The sequence below is a fragment of the Oncorhynchus mykiss genome, chromosome 2 (genome assembly GCF_057628025.1).
Source record: "Oncorhynchus mykiss isolate SJ-2025 chromosome 2, ASM5762802v1, whole genome shotgun sequence".
NCBI classification, from domain to species: Eukaryota; Metazoa; Chordata; class Actinopteri; order Salmoniformes; family Salmonidae; genus Oncorhynchus; species Oncorhynchus mykiss.
In genome coordinates, this window is record NC_143023.1 from 1,530,001 (window position 1) to 1,547,773 (window position 17,773).

Consider the following 17,773-nt stretch of genomic DNA (forward strand, 5'->3'; position numbering starts at 1 on the left):
AACCCCAGTTGGAGTTTGGTACCAAGTAGATTTTAACAGCTTAACCCCAGTTGGAGTTTGGTACCAAGTAGCTTTAAGAAAGCTAAACCCCAGTTGGAGTTTGGTACCAAGTAGCTGTAAGAAAGCTAAACCCCAGTTGGAGTTTGGTACCAAGTAGATTTTAACAGCTTAACCCCAGTTGGAGTTTGGTACCAAGTAGATTTTAACAGCTTAACCCCAGGTGGAGTTTGGTACCAAGTAGATTTTAACAGTTTAACCCCAGGTGGAGTTTGGTACCAAGTAGATTTTAACAGCTTAACCCCAGTTGGAGTTTGGTACCAAGTAGCTGTAAGAAAGCTAAACCCCAGTTGGAGTTTGGTACCAAGTAGATTTTAACAGCTTAACCCCAGTTGGAGTTTGGTACCAAGTAGCTGTAAGAAAGCTAAACCCCAGTTGGAGTTTGGTACCAAGTAGATTTTAACAGCTGAACCCCAGTTGGAGTTTGGTACCAAGTAGCTTTTAAGAAAGCTGAACCCCAGTTGGAGTTTGGTACCAAGTAGCTTTTAAGAAAGCTGAACCCCAGTTGGAGTTTGGTACCAAGTAGCTTTAAAGAAAGCTGAACCCCAGTTGGAGTTTGGTACCAAGTAGCTTTAAAGAAAGCTGAACCCCAGTTGGAGTTTGGTACCAAGTAGCTTTTAAGAAAGCTGAACCCCAGTTGGAGTTTGGTACCAAGTAGCTTTTAAGAAAGCTGAACCCCAGTTGGAGTTTGGTACCAAGTAGCTGTAAGAAAGCTAAACCCCAGTTGGAGTTTGGTACCAAGTAGCTTTTAAGAAAGCTGAACCCCAGTTGGAGTTTGGTACCAAGTAGCTGTAAGAAAGCTAAACCCCAGTTGGAGTTTGGTACCAAGTAGATTTTAAGAAAGCTGAACCCCAGTTGGAGTTTGGTACCAAGTAGCTTTTAAGAAAGCTGAACCCCAGTTGGAGTTTGGTACCAAGTAGCTGTAAGAAAGCTAAACCCCAGTTGGAGTTTGGTACCAAGTAGCTTTTAACAGCTTAACCCCAGTATGAGTTTGGTACCAAGTAGCTTTTAAGAAAGCTGAACCCCAGTTGGAGATTGGTACCAAGTAGCTTTAAGAAAGCTGAACCCCAGTAGGAGTTTGGTACCAAGTAGCTTTAAGAAAGCTGAACCCCAGTTGAGTTTGGTACCAAGTAGCTTTAAGAAAGCTGAACCCCAGTAGAAGTTTGGTACCAAGTAGCTTTAAGAAAGCTAAACCCCAGTTGGAGTTTGGTACCAAGTTGAACAACAAACTATTTGACATAATCAGTTGCATTCATGAGTTTTATTGACAATTGCCATAAAAAAAGTAAGGTTATCTGAGCAAAAACCTGATAGAACATGAATTCATAAGAATGTTGTAAATACAGAAATGTTTTGCTCAGTGAAACGTGAATATCCAACTAGTCAGTGAGAGCTGTGTGGAGTTTAGCGTTTGTGACTGCAACTATGTGAGTTCATGACAGTATTATAGACACTATGACCTGGGATTTACTATGGTCTACTATGTAGTAGAACCCCTTACAGTATTATATACACTATGACCTGGGATTTACTATGGTCTACTATGTAGAAGAACCCAGTACAGTATTATAGACACTATGTCCTGGGATTTACTACGGTCTACTATATAGAAGAACCCAGTACAGTATTATAGACACTATGTCCTGGGATTTACTATGGTCTACTATATAGAAGAACCCAGTACAGTATTATAGACACTATGACCTGGGATTTACTATGGTCTACTACGTAGAAGGACCCCTTCCCTTCTAACGACTCTTGTGTGGCATGTGAGCCGAACACGTGCGTGTTCGTGAGAGTCTCAGGTTTCCATAGATGGGTCATACTAGTTTGTAGCTCAAACGGATGGGACTCTACAGACGTTTTTGTGAGAAGAACCAGATTCCCGGGGATCTGCCCTTGTCTCACGTCTTTACCTCAGCCTTCCCATTAATCACACAGACTAATGGTCGGTGTCAGGCAACGTTAATCTGCTGTCCTTTTCCCCCTCAAACACATTCAAATAAAACCCCATTAACATGCCCTTTGTGTTCCCTGTTGACCAATAGCCTATGAGCTCCAGCGCTGCCCTGACCCGAGGCCGTTCCGTAACGGCGTGGTGATAGGCCGAGACTTCGGTGTGGGCCTGACCATCTCGTTTGAATGCCTGCCAGGTTACACCCTGATAGGAGAGGTCTCACTCACCTGCCTGCATGGGGTCAGCAGAAACTGGAACTACCCTGTACCATGCTGTGAAGGTGAGTGGATTATCTTCATGCCAAATGTATTTAATATCTCTGTAAATGGACTTCTCTTTGGAATTATCTTATAGAGTGACATTAAATGTGGTGTGGTAGTGTATCTAGGCTGACCTGTACCCTGCTAGTGTATCCATAGTCAGTTTAAACTTGAACACTACGCTGGTTTGTCGTTTGCTTTGAGAGATTTTATAGGCGCATTGAGTGTAAAGTAGTGCACTATATAGGGAATAGGGCCCTGGTCTAAAGTAGTGCACTATATAGGGAATAGGGCCCTGGTCTAAAGTAGTGCACTATATAGGGAATAGGGCCCTGATCTAAAGTAGTGCACTATATAGGGAATAGGTTCCTGGTCTAAAGTAGTGCACTATATAGGGAATAGGGCCCTGGTCTAAAGTAGTGCATTATAAAGGGAGTAGGGCCCTGGTCTAAAGTAGTGCATTATAAAGGGAGTAGGGCCCTGGTCTAAAGTAGTGCATTATAAAGGGAGTAGGGCCCTGGTCTAAAGTAGTGCATTATAAAGGGAGTAGGGCCCTGGTCTAAAGTAGTGCATTATAAAGGGAGTAGGGCCCTGGTCTAAAGTAGTGCATTATAAAGGGAGTAGGGCCCTGGTCTAAAGTAGTGCATTATAAAGGGAGTAGGGCCCTGGTCTAAAGTAGTGCATTATAAAGGGAGTAGGGCCCTGGTCTAAAGTAGTGCATTATAAAGGGAGTAGGGGGCCATTTCAGATACAGACCAGGTAACTGACGTCAATAACAAGGACAGTGAATCACATATCCTGGGGTTTACCCCTGCAGAATACACACATCTATGAACAATAACAAAATCCTGTTTGGTTATGGTTGGTTTACTTACAGTTAGCCACTAGGGTAGTGTATCAGGGGACGGCTGACGGCTTCATTCTGCTCTCTCTCTCTCTCTCTCTCTCTCTCTCTCTCTCTCTCCCACTCTCTCTCTCTCTCTCTCTCTCCCACTCTCTCTCTCCCTCTCTCCCACTCTCTCTCTCGCTCCCTCTCTCCCTCTCCCCCCCCCCCCCCCTCTCTCTCTCTCTCTCTCTCTCTCTCTCTCCCATTCCTCTCTCCCTCTCTCCCCCTTTCTCTTCCTCTCTCTCTCTCTCTCTCTCTCTCTCTCTCTCTCTCTCTCCCTCTCTCTCTCTCTCTCCCCTTCTCTCTCTCTCCCTCTCCCTCACTCTCTCTCTCCCTCTCTCTCACTCTCTCTCTCCCACTCTCTCTCCCTCTCCCTCTCTCTCTCTCTTTCCCTCTCCCTCACTCTCTCTCTCTCCCACTCTCTCTCTCTCCCTCTCCCTCTCCCTCTCCCTCTCTCTCTCTCTCTCTCTCTCTCCCTCTCCCACTCTCTCTCTCTCCCTTCCTCCCTCCCTCCCTCCCTCCCTCCCTCCCTCCCTCCCTCCCTCCCTCCCTCCCTCTAGCCCAGTGTGGTGGTAATATAACGTCTCTGAACGGGACCATCTATTCTCCCGACCACCCAGCAGAGTACCCTAACTTCCAGGACTGTGTGTGGAGTGTACGGGTTCCCCCAGGGAATGGCATCTGCATCAACTTCACCGTTCTCAATACTGAACCCATCTACGACTACATCACCGTCTGGTAAGTAGTGCACTTCGTTACAGTAGTATGGTATGCGTCACAAATGGCACCCTATTCCCTATATAGTGCACTACTTTTGACCAGAGCCCTATGGCACCCTATTCCCTATATAGTGCACTACTTTTGACCAGAGCCCTATGGCACCCTATTCCCTATATATAGTGCACTACTTTTGACCAGAGCCCTATGGGTGTAGGGTGTCGATAGAGTGTAATTTGGGACGTGTTCCCGAATAGCCTATGTGTTGCTAAATAGCGTAATTTCCCCCTTAAAATCCTCAGTAGTGATGCGCGGGGTTGACTCATAACCCGCAGTCCCCAGCGGTTAAAGCCGAGTGAGTTTAGGGTCGAGAAATGTTTTGTGGATGAAAGGAAGAGTGGGTGATGTCATTGAATAAAGACAAAAACAATACCTTATATTTTTTATTTTTTATCTATAATTCTGATGCTATTTTATATGAATTATTAATATAATTTATATCTATAGGCTACGTTGAGGTTTTTCTTACATTATTTTAGGATATCTGGCATTAGTGCACAAAACGAAACTTTAGGGCTTATTAACTTGACAGGCACCAAATGCTTTAGGGAACGGGCAGAAAAGAGTTATCAGACCACGGAGGCAAAAAGGACAATGTCAGGAGTTTAATTCATGAATAGAAAAACTGTGAAATGGAGAGTTGAAAATAAAGAGAAAAGGGAGGACCAGAACAGTAATGTTTGGGAAAGATTAGGTGACGAGGTAGAAGAGGATGATAGCAGCTGTGTTATGATGTGATGATTGTGAGGCGCTGTAGCCTTACAAATACAACAGTCACAAGACTGGAGACTTCAAACAGGCCTATGGAACGTCAAAGGGAACTGTAGTGGGCAGGTAGCCTAGTGGTTAGAGAGTTGGACTAGAAACCAAAAGGTTGCAAGATTGAATCCCCGATCTGACAAGGTAAAAATCTGTTGTTCTGCCTTCAAACAGGCCTATGGAACGTCAAAGAGAACTGTAGCCTACTGTTCAGATGGGTTAAATGGAAACTGAAATCTGGACACTGACTGTAGGTCTATAACCTCTCACAGAGCCTTTATATTAACACCTGCAGAAGTAATTAGAATGTCTTGCAGTAAAGTGATACAGGCTACATTTTGACTCAGAAACAGGAATGGAGAATTATAATTTCTTTCAGCATCCTGACAGAATGCGAATTTGCAGTTAGATACCTTCTGCAGAGGTGTGTTATCTTCAACAGCATCGTTAAAAACCTGCTCGTATTTCAACCACATGAAGGAAATAGACCTTAAATAATTTTATACAGACAGAAGGAAACAGACCTTATACAGACAGAAGGAAACAGACCTTAAAGCATTTTATACAGACAGAAGGAAACAGACCTTATACAGACAGAAGGAAACAGACCTTATACAGACAGAAGGAAACAGACCTTATACAGACAGAAGGAATCAGACCTTATACAGACAGAAGGAAACAGACCGTAAAGCATTTTATACAGACAGAAGGAAACAGACCTTAAAACATTTTATACAGACAGAAGGAAACAGACCTTATACAGACAGAAGGAAACAGACCTTAAAACATTTTATACAGACAGAAGGAAACAGACCTTAAAACATTTTATACAGACAGAAGGAAACAGACCTTATACAGACAGAAGGAAACAGGCCTTATACAGACAGAAGGAAACAGACCTTATACAGACAGAAGGAAACAGACCTTATACAGACAGAAGGAAACAGACCTTAAAGCATTTTATACAGACAGAAGGAAACAGACCTTATACAGACAGAAGGAAACAGACCTTAAAGCATTTTATACAGACAGAAGGAAACAGACCGTAAAGCATTTTATACAGAGTGTAACATGTGCGCTGGGAGTCGGGGAGCAAGTTCAGGTTTGTGAACAGATTTAATGAATGAAAACATACTATAACAAGAACCGCGAACAAAGCACAGACCTAAAACAGAACTAATGACACCTGGGGAAGGAACTAAAGGCAGTGACATATATATAGGGAAGGTAATCAGGGAAGTGATGGAGTCCAGGTGAGTCTGATGCGTGTAACGATGGTGACAGGTGTTCGCACACCATGACACACAGACCTAAGGAAACAGGAAACATTTTATACAGACAGAAGGAAATATACATTGTGTTCTTTGCTATCCTCTCCCTACTCCCACACACTGAACACACAATGTATTTCCTGAGTAAAGGGCACTAGGTAAAGGACACTAGGTACTTTATGACAGTTATTTCCAGCTGGGAAAATATACAGCTACAGCTACTCTAACAACATTTAACAAAGCAGTTAACCATCAATTCCATCAGTTTTCCTGAGGTATTTATTGGGCTACACTTGCTTGTTTTTAAAAAGCAAAGCATTACAATATGTTTTTAGAATCATCGGCATAATGGAGGCCAGATGGAATGTAGAATGTAGAATGTGGAATGTAGAATGTAGAATGTAGAATGTAGAATGTGGAATCCTCCTCCGTTGGATTCCAGAACAGAACAGTAGAGTAGTAGAACAACTCAGCTGCACCGTAGGCAGTCACACCCCCACCACACAGCCCCGCCGGGGGAACCCAACCCCGGGCCTTTCTCTCTCTCTCCACTCCTCCCAAGGGGACACTTTGAGCTCTGCCTCGGGCGTTACAGTCAGAACAAGGCATCTGCAAGAGGCATCCACTTTAGAAAAACACTTCTGTTGGACTCAGTAGACACGCCAAAAACATTTCTGTTGGACTCAATAAACATGACAAAAACACTTCTGTTGGACTCAATAAACATGACAAAAACACTTCTGTTGGACTCAGTAGACACGCCAAAAACACTTCTGTTGGACTCAGTAGACACGCCAAAAACACTTCTGTTGGACTCAATAAACATGCCAAAAACACTTCTGTTGGACTCAATAGAGATGAATTGGTTTCCCTTTTCGGATGCAGTCAGTCAGGAAAACAGATGTATCTCCTCTCTCACGACGTCGGCATTAGTGCTAATGCGTTTTCTCCGGTACAGCAGAGCAGACGACAGCGGCCGAAGGCTTCAGCGAAAGGTTCACCCATAATGACAACCCTATTAAGGAGCAGTCCAGAGGGAAATTGCTTATCATTGAAAATCATTAGTACTGGCTGAGGCTGTTGTTGACCTCATTTAGCTGGGCTTTACGTAACATAAACTCAGGTTCTCTGGATACTCTGGCTGGGTTGAGCCCCCCCCCCCCCCCCTAAATCTCTATAGTTAGTACAGCACTTAGCTAACTAGGACCCTGGAAGGCCCAGACCACTCATAGTACAGCACTTAGCTAGCTAGGACCCTGGAAGACCCAGACCACTCATAGTACAGCACTTAGCTAGCTAGGACCCTGGAAGACCTAGACCACTCATAGTACAGCACTTAGCTAGCTAGGACCCTGGAAGACCCAGACCACTCATAGTACAGCACTTGGCTAGCTAGGACCCTGGAAGGCCCAGACCACTCATAGTACAGCACTTAGCTAGCTAGGACCCTGGAAGACCCAGACCACTCATAGTACAGCACTTAGCTAGCTAGGACCCTGGAAGACCCAGACCACTCATAGTACAGCACTTAGCTAGCTAGGACCCTGGACGACCCAGACCACTCATAGTACAGCACTTAGCTAGCTAGGACCCTGGAAGACCTAGACCACTCATAGTACAGCACTTAGCTAGCTAGGACCCTGGAAGACCCAGACCACTCATAGTACAGCATTTAGCTAGCTAGGACCCTGGAAGACCCAGACCACTCATAGTACAGCACTTTGCTAGCTAGGACCCTGGAAGACCTAGACCACTCATAGTACAGCACTTAGCTAGCTAGGACCCTGGAAGACCCAGATCACTCATAGTACAGCACTTAGCTAGCTAGGACCCTGGAGGACCCAGACCACTCATAGTACAGCACTTAGCTAGCTAGGACCCTGGAGGACCCAGACCACTCATAGTACAGCACTTAGCTAGCTAGGACCCTGGAGGACCCAGACCACTCATAGGTACAGCACTTAGCTAGCTAGGACCCTGGAGGACCCGGACCACTCATAGTACAGCACTTAGCTAGCTAGCTAGGACCCTGGAGGACCCAGACCACTCATAGTACAGCACTTAGCTAGCTAGGACCCTGGAGGACCCAGACCACTCATAGTACAGCACTTAGCTAGCTAGCTAGGACCCGGGAAGACCCAGACCACTCATAGTACAGCACTTAGCTAGCTAGGACCCTGGAGGACCCAGACCACTCATAGTACAGCACTTAGCTAGCTAGGACCCAAGAAGACCCAGACCACTCATAGTACAGCACTTAGCTAGCTAGGACCCTGGAGGACCCAGACCACTCATAGTACAGCACTTAGCTAGCTAGGACCCAAGAAGACCCAGACCACTCATAGTACAGCACTTAGCTAGCTAGGACCCTGGAAGACCCAGACCACTCATAGTACAGCATTTAGCTAGCTAGGACCCTGGAAGACCCAGACCACTCATAGTACAGCACTTAGCTAGCTAGGACCCTGGAAGACCTAGACCACTCATAGTACAGCACTTAGCTAGCTAGGACCCTGGAAGACCCAGACCACTCATAGTACAGCACTTAGCTAGCTAGGACCCTGGAGGACCCAGACCACTCATAGTACAGCACTTAGCTAGCTAGGACCCTGGAGGACCCAGACCACTCATAGTACAGCACTTAGCTAGCTAGGACCCTGGAAGACCTAGACCACTCATAGTACAGCACTTAGCTAGCTAGGACCCTGGAAGGCCCAGACCACTCATAGTACAGCACTTAGCTAGCTAGGACCCTGGAAGACCCAGACCACTCATAGTACAGCACTTAGCTAGCTAGGACCCTGGAAGACCCAGGCCACTCATAGTACAGCACTTAGCTAGCTAGGACCCTGGAAGACCCAGACCACTCATAGTACAGCACTTAGCTAGCTAGGACCCTGGAAGACCTAGACCACTCATAGTACAGCACTTAGCTAGCTAGGACCCTGGAAGACCCAGACCACTCATAGTACAGCACTTAGCTAGCTAGGACCCTGGAAGGCCCAGACCACTCATAGTACAGCACTTAGCTAGCTAGGACCCTGGAAGACCCAGACCACTCATAGTACAGCACTTAGCTAGCTAGGACCCTGGAAGACCCAGACCACTCATAGTACAGCACTTAGCTAGCTAGGACCCTGGACGACCCAGACCACTCATAGTACAGCACTTAGCTAGCTAGGACCCTGGAAGACCTAGACCACTCATAGTACAGCACTTAGCTAGCTAGGACCCTGGAAGACCCAGACCACTCATAGTACAGCATTTAGCTAGCTAGGACCCTGGAAGACCCAGACCACTCATAGTACAGCACTTTGCTAGCTAGGACCCTGGAAGACCTAGACCACTCATAGTACAGCACTTAGCTAGCTAGGACCCTGGAAGACCCAGACCACTCATAGTACAGCACTTAGCTAGCTAGGACCCTGGAAGACCCAGACCACTCATAGTACAGCACTTAGCTAGCTAGGACCCTGGAGGACCCAGACCACTCATAGTACAGCACTTAGCTAGCTAGGACCCTGGAGGACCCGGACCACTCATAGTACAGCACTTAGCTAGCTAGCTAGGACCCTGGAGGACCCAGACCACTCATAGTACAGCACTTAGCTAGCTAGGACCCTGGAGGACCCAGACCACTCATAGTACAGCACTTAGCTAGCTAGCTAGGACCCGGGAAGACCCAGACCACTCATAGTACAGCACTTAGCTAGCTAGGACCCTGGAGGACCCAGACCACTCATAGTACAGCACTTAGCTAGCTAGGACCCAAGAAGACCCAGACCACTCATAGTACAGCACTTAGCTAGCTAGGACCCTGGAGGACCCAGACCACTCATAGTACAGCACTTAGCTAGCTAGGACCCAAGAAGACCCAGACCACTCATAGTACAGCACTTAGCTAGCTAGGACCCTGGAAGACCCAGACCACTCATAGTACAGCATTTAGCTAGCTAGGACCCTGGAAGACCCAGACCACTCATAGTACAGCACTTAGCTAGCTAGGACCCTGGAAGACCTAGACCACTCATAGTACAGCACTTAGCTAGCTAGGACCCTGGAAGACCCAGACCACTCATAGTACAGCACTTAGCTAGCTAGGACCCTGGAGGACCCAGACCACTCATAGTACAGCACTTAGCTAGCTAGGACCCTGGAGGACCCAGACCACTCATAGTACAGCACTTAGCTAGCTAGCTAGGACCCTGGAGGACCCAGACCACTCATAGTACAGCACTTAGCTAGCTAGGACCCTGGAGGACCCGGACCACTCATAGTACAGCACTTAGCTAGCTAGCTAGGACCCTGGAGGACCCAGACCACTCATAGTACAGCACTTAGCTAGCTAGGACCCTGGAGGACCCAGACCACTCATAGTACAGCACTTAGCTAGCTAGCTAGGACCCTGGAGGACCCAGACCACTCATAGTACAGCACTTAGCTAGCTAGGACCCAGGAAGACCCAGACCACTCATAGTACAGCACTTAGCTAGCTAGGACCCTGGAAGGCCCAGACCACTTATAGTACAGCACTTAGCTAGCTAGGACCCTGGAGGCCCCAGACCACTCATAGTACAGCACTTAGCTAGCTAGGACCCTGGAGGACCCAGACCACTCATAGTACAGCACTTAGCTAGCTAGCTAGGACCCTGGAGGACCCAGACCACTCATAGTACAGCACTTAGCTAGCTAGGACCCTGGAAGACCCAGACCACTTATAGTACAGCACTTAGCTAGCTAGGACCCTGGAAGACCCAGACCACTCATAGTACAGCACTTAGCTAGCTAGGACCCTGGAAGACCCAGACCACTCATAGTACAGCACTTAGCTAGCTAGCTAGGACCCTGGAGGACCCAGACCACTCATAGTACAGCACTTAGCTAGCTAGGACCCTGGAGGACCCAGACCACTCATAGTACAGCACTTAGCTAGCTAGGACCCTGGAAGACCCAGACCACTCATAGTACAGCACTTAGCTAGCTAGCTAGGACCCGGGAAGACCCAGACCACTCATAGTACAGCAACGTGCTTCTTCTTCGTCATTCTTCTTTTTCATTCTTCTTCTTCATTCTTCTTCTTCATTCTTCTTCATTCTGTATCCAGTGTATTTTCCTTCTTAAATGTGTCTGTACGTGTTTGGGGGTGATTGTTCCCCAGAAAGCTTTGTAGCTTTCGTAGCACTTAACTAGTCACGAAAACCCTCGATGACCTAAACCCAGAATACACTGGGTCACAACGGTAGGGGTGATTGTTCCCTAGAAAGCTTTGTGGCTTTCGTAGCACTTAACTAGTCACGAAAACCCTCGATGACCTAAACCCAGAATACACTGGGTCACAACGGTAGGGGTGATTGTTCCCTAGAAAGCTTTGTGGCTTTCGTAGCACTTAACTAGTCACGAAAACCCTCGATGACCTAAACACAGAATACACTGGGTCACAACGGTAGGGGTGATTGTTCCCCAGAAAGCTTTGTGGCTTTCGTAGCACTTAACTAGTCACGAAAACCCTCGATGACCTAAACCCAGAATACACTGGGTCACAACGATAGGGGTGATTGTTCCCCAGAAAGCTTTGTGGCTTTCGTAGCACTTAACTAGTCATGAAAACCCTCGATGACTTAAACCCAGAATACACTGGGTCACAACGGTAGGGGTGATTGTTCCCTAGAAAGCTTTGTGGCTTTCGTAGCACTTAACTAGTCACGAAAACCCTCGATGACCTAAACCCAGAATACACTGGGTCACAACGATAGGGGTGATTGTTCCCCAGAAAGCTTTGTGGCTTTCGTAGCACTTAACTAGTCACGAATACCCTCGATGACCTAAACCCAGACTACACTGGGTCACATCACTTGGGGCGGCAGGGTAGCCTAGTGGTTAGAGCATTGGACTAGTAACCGAAAGGTTGTAAGTTCAAAATCTCGAGCTGACAAGGTACACAATCTGTCGTTCTGCCCCTGAACAGGCAGTTAACCCACTGTTCCTAGGCCGTCATTGAAAATAAGAATTTGTTCTTAACTGACTTGCCTGGTAAAATAAATAAATAAAAAACAACGGTAACCTGCTTCATTTTTGGTGGATTTGTTGTTGTTGTTGTTGTTCACTTCAGGCACTTCAGAAGATCGATGGTCTAACGGTCAAAGATTTAACAGTATTTATTCTCTCCTTGCTGATTGGCTGGTTATTATCAAGAGAAATAAAGTGTTACGTTAGCTACCAAGTTTTAGGGATACCCTGCTCCCTATAAAGTGTACTACGTTTGACCATGGCCCATAATGGACTATGTAGAGGATAGGGTGGCATTTAGGACGCAGGGGGGAACTCACACTCTCCCCTGGTTGTTTGGGAGACAAATAACTCACACTCTCCCTTGGTTGTTTGGGATACAAGCGTAACTCACACTCTCCCTTGGTTGTTTGGGATACAGGCCTAACTCTCACTCTCCCCTGGTTGTTTGGGATACAGGCCTAACTCACACTCTCCCCTGGTTGTTTGGGATACAGGTGTAACTCTCACTCTCCCCTGGTTGTTTGGGATACAGGCCTAACTCTCACTCTCCCCTGGTTGTTTGGGATACAGGCCTAACTCACACTCTCCCCTGGTTGTTTGGGATACAGGCCTAACTCTCACTCTCCCCTGGTTGTTTGGGATACAGGCCTAACTCTCACTCTCCCCTGGTTGTTTGGGATACAGGCCTAACTCTCACTCTCCCCTGGTTGTTTGGGATACAGGCCTAACTCTCACTCTCCCCTGGTTGTTTGGGATACAGGCCTAACTCTCACTCTCCCTTGGTTGTTTGGGATACAGGCCTAACTCACACTCTCCCCTGGTTGTTTGGGATACAGGCCTAACTCTCACTCTCCCCTGGTTGTTTGGGATACAGGGCTAACTCACACTCTCCCCTGGTTGTTTGGGATACAGACATAACTCACACTCTCCCCTGGTTGTTTGGGATACAGGCCTAACTCTCACTCTCCCCTGGTTGTTTGGGATACAGGCCTAACTCTCACTCTCCCCTGGTTGTTTGGGATACAGGCCTAACTCTCACTCTCCCCTGGTTGTTTGGGATACAGGCGTAACTCACACTCTCCCCTGGTTGTTTGGGATACAGGCGTAACTCACACTCTCCCCTGGTTGTTTGGGATACAGGCGTAACTCACACTCTCCCCTGGTTATTGCTCATCGCTACAGGGCCACAGACCTAGACCACTCTCACAACTTCAAAGGGCTTCATGTGGAAAATTGTGTATACTTCACCCTCAGAAGATTTACAGTCAAACAATTGATATAATGACTCTCTCTCTCTGCTGTGGGATCAGGCTGTCCAGACTAATGACTCTCTCTCTCTCTCTGCTGTGGGACCAGGCTGTCCAGACTAATGACTCTCTCTCTCTCTGCTGTGGGACCAGGCTGTCCACACTAATGACTCTCTCTCTCTCTGCTGTGGGACCAGGCTGTCCAGACTAATGACTCTCTCTCTGCTGTGGGACCAGGCTGTCCAGACTAATGACTCTCTCTCTCTCTCTGCTGTGGGACCAGGCTGTCCAGACGAATGCCTCTCTCTCTCTCTCTCTCTCTCTCTCTGCTGTGGGACCAAGCTGTCCAGACTAATGACTCTCTCTCTCTGCTGTGGGACCAGGCTGTCCACACTAATGACTCTCTCTCTCTCTGCTGTGGGACCAGGCTGTCCAGACTAATGGCTCTCTCTCTCTCTGCTGTGGGACCAGGCTGTCCAGACTAATGGCTCTCTCTCTCTCTGCTGTGGGACCAGGCTGTCCAGACTAATGACTCTCTCTCTCTCTGCTGTGGGACCAGGCTGTCCAGACTAATGACTCTCTCTTTCTCTCTGCTGTTCGACCAGGCTGTCCAGACTAATGACTATCTCTCTCTGCTGTGGGACCAGGCTGTCCAGACTAATGACTCTCTTTCTCTCTGCTGTTCGACCAGGCTGTCTAGACTAATGACTCTCTCTTTCTCTCTGCTGTGGGACCAGGCTGTCCAGACTAATGACTCTCTCTCTCTCTGCTGTGGGACCAGGCTGTCCAGACTAATGACTCTCTTTCTCTCTGCTGTTCGACCAGGCTGTCTAGACTAATGACTCTCTCTCTCTCTGCTGTGGGACCAGGCTGTCCAGACGAATGCCTCTCTCTCTCTCTCTCTCTCTCTCTCTCTCTCTCTGCTGTGGGACCAAGCTGTCCAGACTAATGACTCTCTCTCTCTGCTGTGGGACCAGGCTGTCCACACTAATGACTCTCTCTCTCTCTGCTGTGGGACCAGGCTGTCCAGACTAATGGCTCTCTCTCTCTCTGCTGTGGGACCAGGCTGTCCAGACTAATGGCTCTCTCTCTCTCTGCTGTGGGACCAGGCTGTCCAGACTAATGACTCTCTCTCTCTCTGCTGTGGGACCAGGCTGTCCAGACTAATGACTCTCTCTTTCTCTCTGCTGTTCGACCAGGCTGTCCAGACTAATGACTATCTCTCTCTGCTGTGGGACCAGGCTGTCCAGACTAATGACTCTCTTTCTCTCTGCTGTTCGACCAGGCTGTCTAGACTAATGACTCTCTCTTTCTCTCTGCTGTGGGACCAGGCTGTCCAGACTAATGGCTCTCTCTCTCTCTGCTGTGGGACCAGGCTGTCCAGACTAATGGCTCTCTCTCTCTCTGCTGTGGGACCAGGCTGTCCAGACTAATGACTCTCTCTCTCTCTGCTGTGGGACCAGGATGTCCAGACTAATGACTCTCTCTTTCTCTCTGCTGTTCGACCAGGCTGTCCAGACTAATGACTATCTCTCTCTGCTGTGGGACCAGGCTGTCCAGACTAATGACTCTCTTTCTCTCTGCTGTTCGACCAGGCTGTCTAGACTAATGACTCTCTCTTTCTCTCTGCTGTGGGACCAGGCTGTCCAGACTAATGACTCTCTCTCTCTCTGCTGTGGGACCAGGCTGTCCAGACTAATGACTCTCTTTCTCTCTGCTGTTCGACCAGGCTGTCTAGACTAATGACTCTCTCTCTCTCTGCTGTGGGACCAGGCTGTCCAGACGAATGCCTCTCTCTCTCTCTCTCTCTCTCTCTCTCTGCTGTGGGACCAAGCTGTCCAGACTAATGACTCTCTCTCTCTGCTGTGGGACCAGGCTGTCCACACTAATGACTCTCTCTCTCTCTGCTGTGGGACCAGGCTGTCCAGACTAATGGCTCTCTCTCTCTCTGCTGTGGGACCAGGCTGTCCAGACTAATGGCTCTCTCTCTCTCTGCTGTGGGACCAGGCTGTCCAGACTAATGACTCTCTCTCTCTGCTGTGGGACCAGGCTGTCCAGACTAATGACTCTCTCTCTCTCTGCTGTGGGACCAGGCTGTCCAGACTAATGGCTCTCTCTCTCTCTGCTGTGGGACCAGGCTGTCCAGACTAATGACTCTCTCTCTCTCTGCTGTGGGACCAGGCTGTCCAGACTAATGACTCTCTCTTTCTCTCTGCTGTTCGACCAGGCTGTCCAGACTAATGACTATCTCTCTCTGCTGTGGGACCAGGCTGTCCAGACTAATGACTCTCTTTCTCTCTGCTGTTCGACCAGGCTGTCTAGACTAATGACTCTCTCTTTCTCTCTGCTGTGGGACCAGGCTGTCCAGACTAATGACTCTCTCTCTCTCTGCTGTGGGACCAGGCTGTCCAGACTAATGACTCTCTTTCTCTCTGCTGTTCGACCAGGCTGTCTAGACTAATGACTCTCTCTCTCTCTGCTGTGGGACCAGGCTGTCCAGACTAATGACTCTCTCTTTCTGCTGTTCGACCAGGCTGTCTAGACTAATGACTCTCTCTCTCTGCTGTTCGACCAGGCTGTCTAGACTAATTAACTACACAGCTTTGGGGAAACTAACTCACCGCTGATTGGTTGTCGTCTCTCCTTACAGGGACGGCCCTGACCAAGGATCTCCTCAGATTGGTCAGTTCAGTGGGAACACGCCCCAGAAAGAGGTCTATACCACAGCCAATCATGTCCTCATCAAGTTCCACAGTGATTTCAGCACTAGCGGGTTCTTTGTACTTAGTTACCATGGTGAGTAGTGCCCTTTTAGAGTTTCTACTTAGTTACCATGGTGAGTAGTGCCCTTTTAAAGAGACTGCTTCAGCTGTAATGATTCTGATTCAAATGAACCAGTATATTAAATAGAACCCTAGACTGGACATTGGTAAAATAATGAACTTAAGGTCTTTATGAATTTACTGCCTTCATGAATTTATAGTCATTATGAACTTAGCGTTTATGAACTTACTGCATTAATGAACTTAGTCTTTATGAACTCAGTCTTTATGAACTTACTGTGTTTATGAACTTAGTCTTTATGAACTTAGTCTTTATGAACTCAGTCTTTATGAACTTAGTCTTCAGGAACTTAGTCATTATGAACTTAGTCTTTATGAACTCAGTCTTTATGAACTTAGTCTTTATGAACTCAGTGTTTATGAACTCAGTCTTTATGAACTCAGTGTTTATGAACTCAGTGTTTATGAACTCAGTCTTTATGAACTCAGTCTTTATGAACTTAGTCTTTATGAACTTACAGTGTTCTAAGACACTGCATCTCAGTGCTAGAGGCGTCACTACAGACTGTGGTTCGATTCCAGGCTGTATCACAGCGGTCTAAGGCACTGCATCTCAGTGCTAGAGGCATCACTACAGACCGTGGTTTGATTCCAGGCTGTATCACAGCGGTCTAAGGCACTGCATCTCAGTGCTAGAGGTGCCACTACAGACCGTGGTTCGATTCCAGGCTGTATAACAGCGGTCTAAGGCACTGCATCTCAGTGCTAGAGGCATCAGTACAGACCGTGGTTCGATTCCAGGCTGTATCACAGTGGTCTAAGGCACTGCTTCTTAGTGCTAGAGGTGTCACTACAGACCGTGGTTCGGTTCCAGGCTGTATCACAGCGGTCTAAGGCACTGCATCTCAGTGCAAGAGGCGTCACTACAGACCGTGGTTCAATTCCAGGCTGAATCACAGCGGTCTAAGGCACTGCATCTCAGTGCTAGAGGCGTCAGTACAGACCGTGGTTCGATTCCAGGCTGTATCATATTGGTCTAAGGCACTGCATCTCAGTGCTAGAGGCGTCACTACAGACCGTGGTTTTATTCCAGGCTGTATCACAGTGGTCTCAGTGCTAGAGGTGCCACTACAGACCGTGGTTCAATTCCAGGCTGAATCACAGCGGTCTAAGGCACTGCATCTCAGTGCTAGAGGCGTCAGTACAGACCGTGGTTCGATTCCAGGCTGTATCACAGCGGTCTAAGGCACTGCATCTCAGTGCTAGAGGTGCCACTACAGACCGTGGTTCGATTCCAGGCTGAATCACAGCGGTCCAAGGCACTGCATCTCAGTGCTAGAGGCGTCAGTGCAGACCGTGGTTCGATTCCAGGCTGTATCACAGTGGTCTAAGGCACTGCATCTCAGTGCTAGAGGCACCACTACAGACCGTGGTTCGATTCCAGGCTGTATCACAGCGGTCTAAGGCACTGCATCTCAGTGCTAGAGGCGTCACTACAGACCGTGGTTCGATTCCAGGCTGCATCTCAGCGGTCTAAGGCACTGCATATCAGTGCTAGAGGCGTTACTACAGACCGTGGTTCAATTCCAGGCTGTATCACAGTGGTCTAAGGCACTGCATCACAGTGCGAGAGGCGCCACTACAGACCGTGGTTCGATTCCAGGCTGTATCACAGCGGTCTAAGGCACTGCATCACAGTGCGAGAGGCGCCACTACAGACCGTGGTTCGATTCCAGGCTGCATCACAGCGGTCTAAGGCATTGCATC

At 47.8% G+C, this 17,773-nt stretch overlaps 1 protein-coding gene across 2 annotated transcripts in view; it reads left to right on the top strand.

Moving 5' to 3' along the window:
• LOC110512917 (CUB and sushi domain-containing protein 3) overlaps window positions 1-17,773 on the top strand; it is a 522,509-nt gene that overhangs the window by 361,794 nt on the left and 142,942 nt on the right. For both annotated transcript variants that reach the window (XM_090215889.1, XM_090215891.1), the window contains exons 43-45: window positions 2,106-2,294; window positions 3,721-3,898; window positions 15,874-16,019. In XM_090215889.1, coding sequence (XP_090072015.1) covers window positions 2,106-2,294; window positions 3,721-3,898; window positions 15,874-16,019 — 513 coding nt within the window. The remainder of the gene's footprint in view (window positions 1-2,105; window positions 2,295-3,720; window positions 3,899-15,873; window positions 16,020-17,773) is intronic.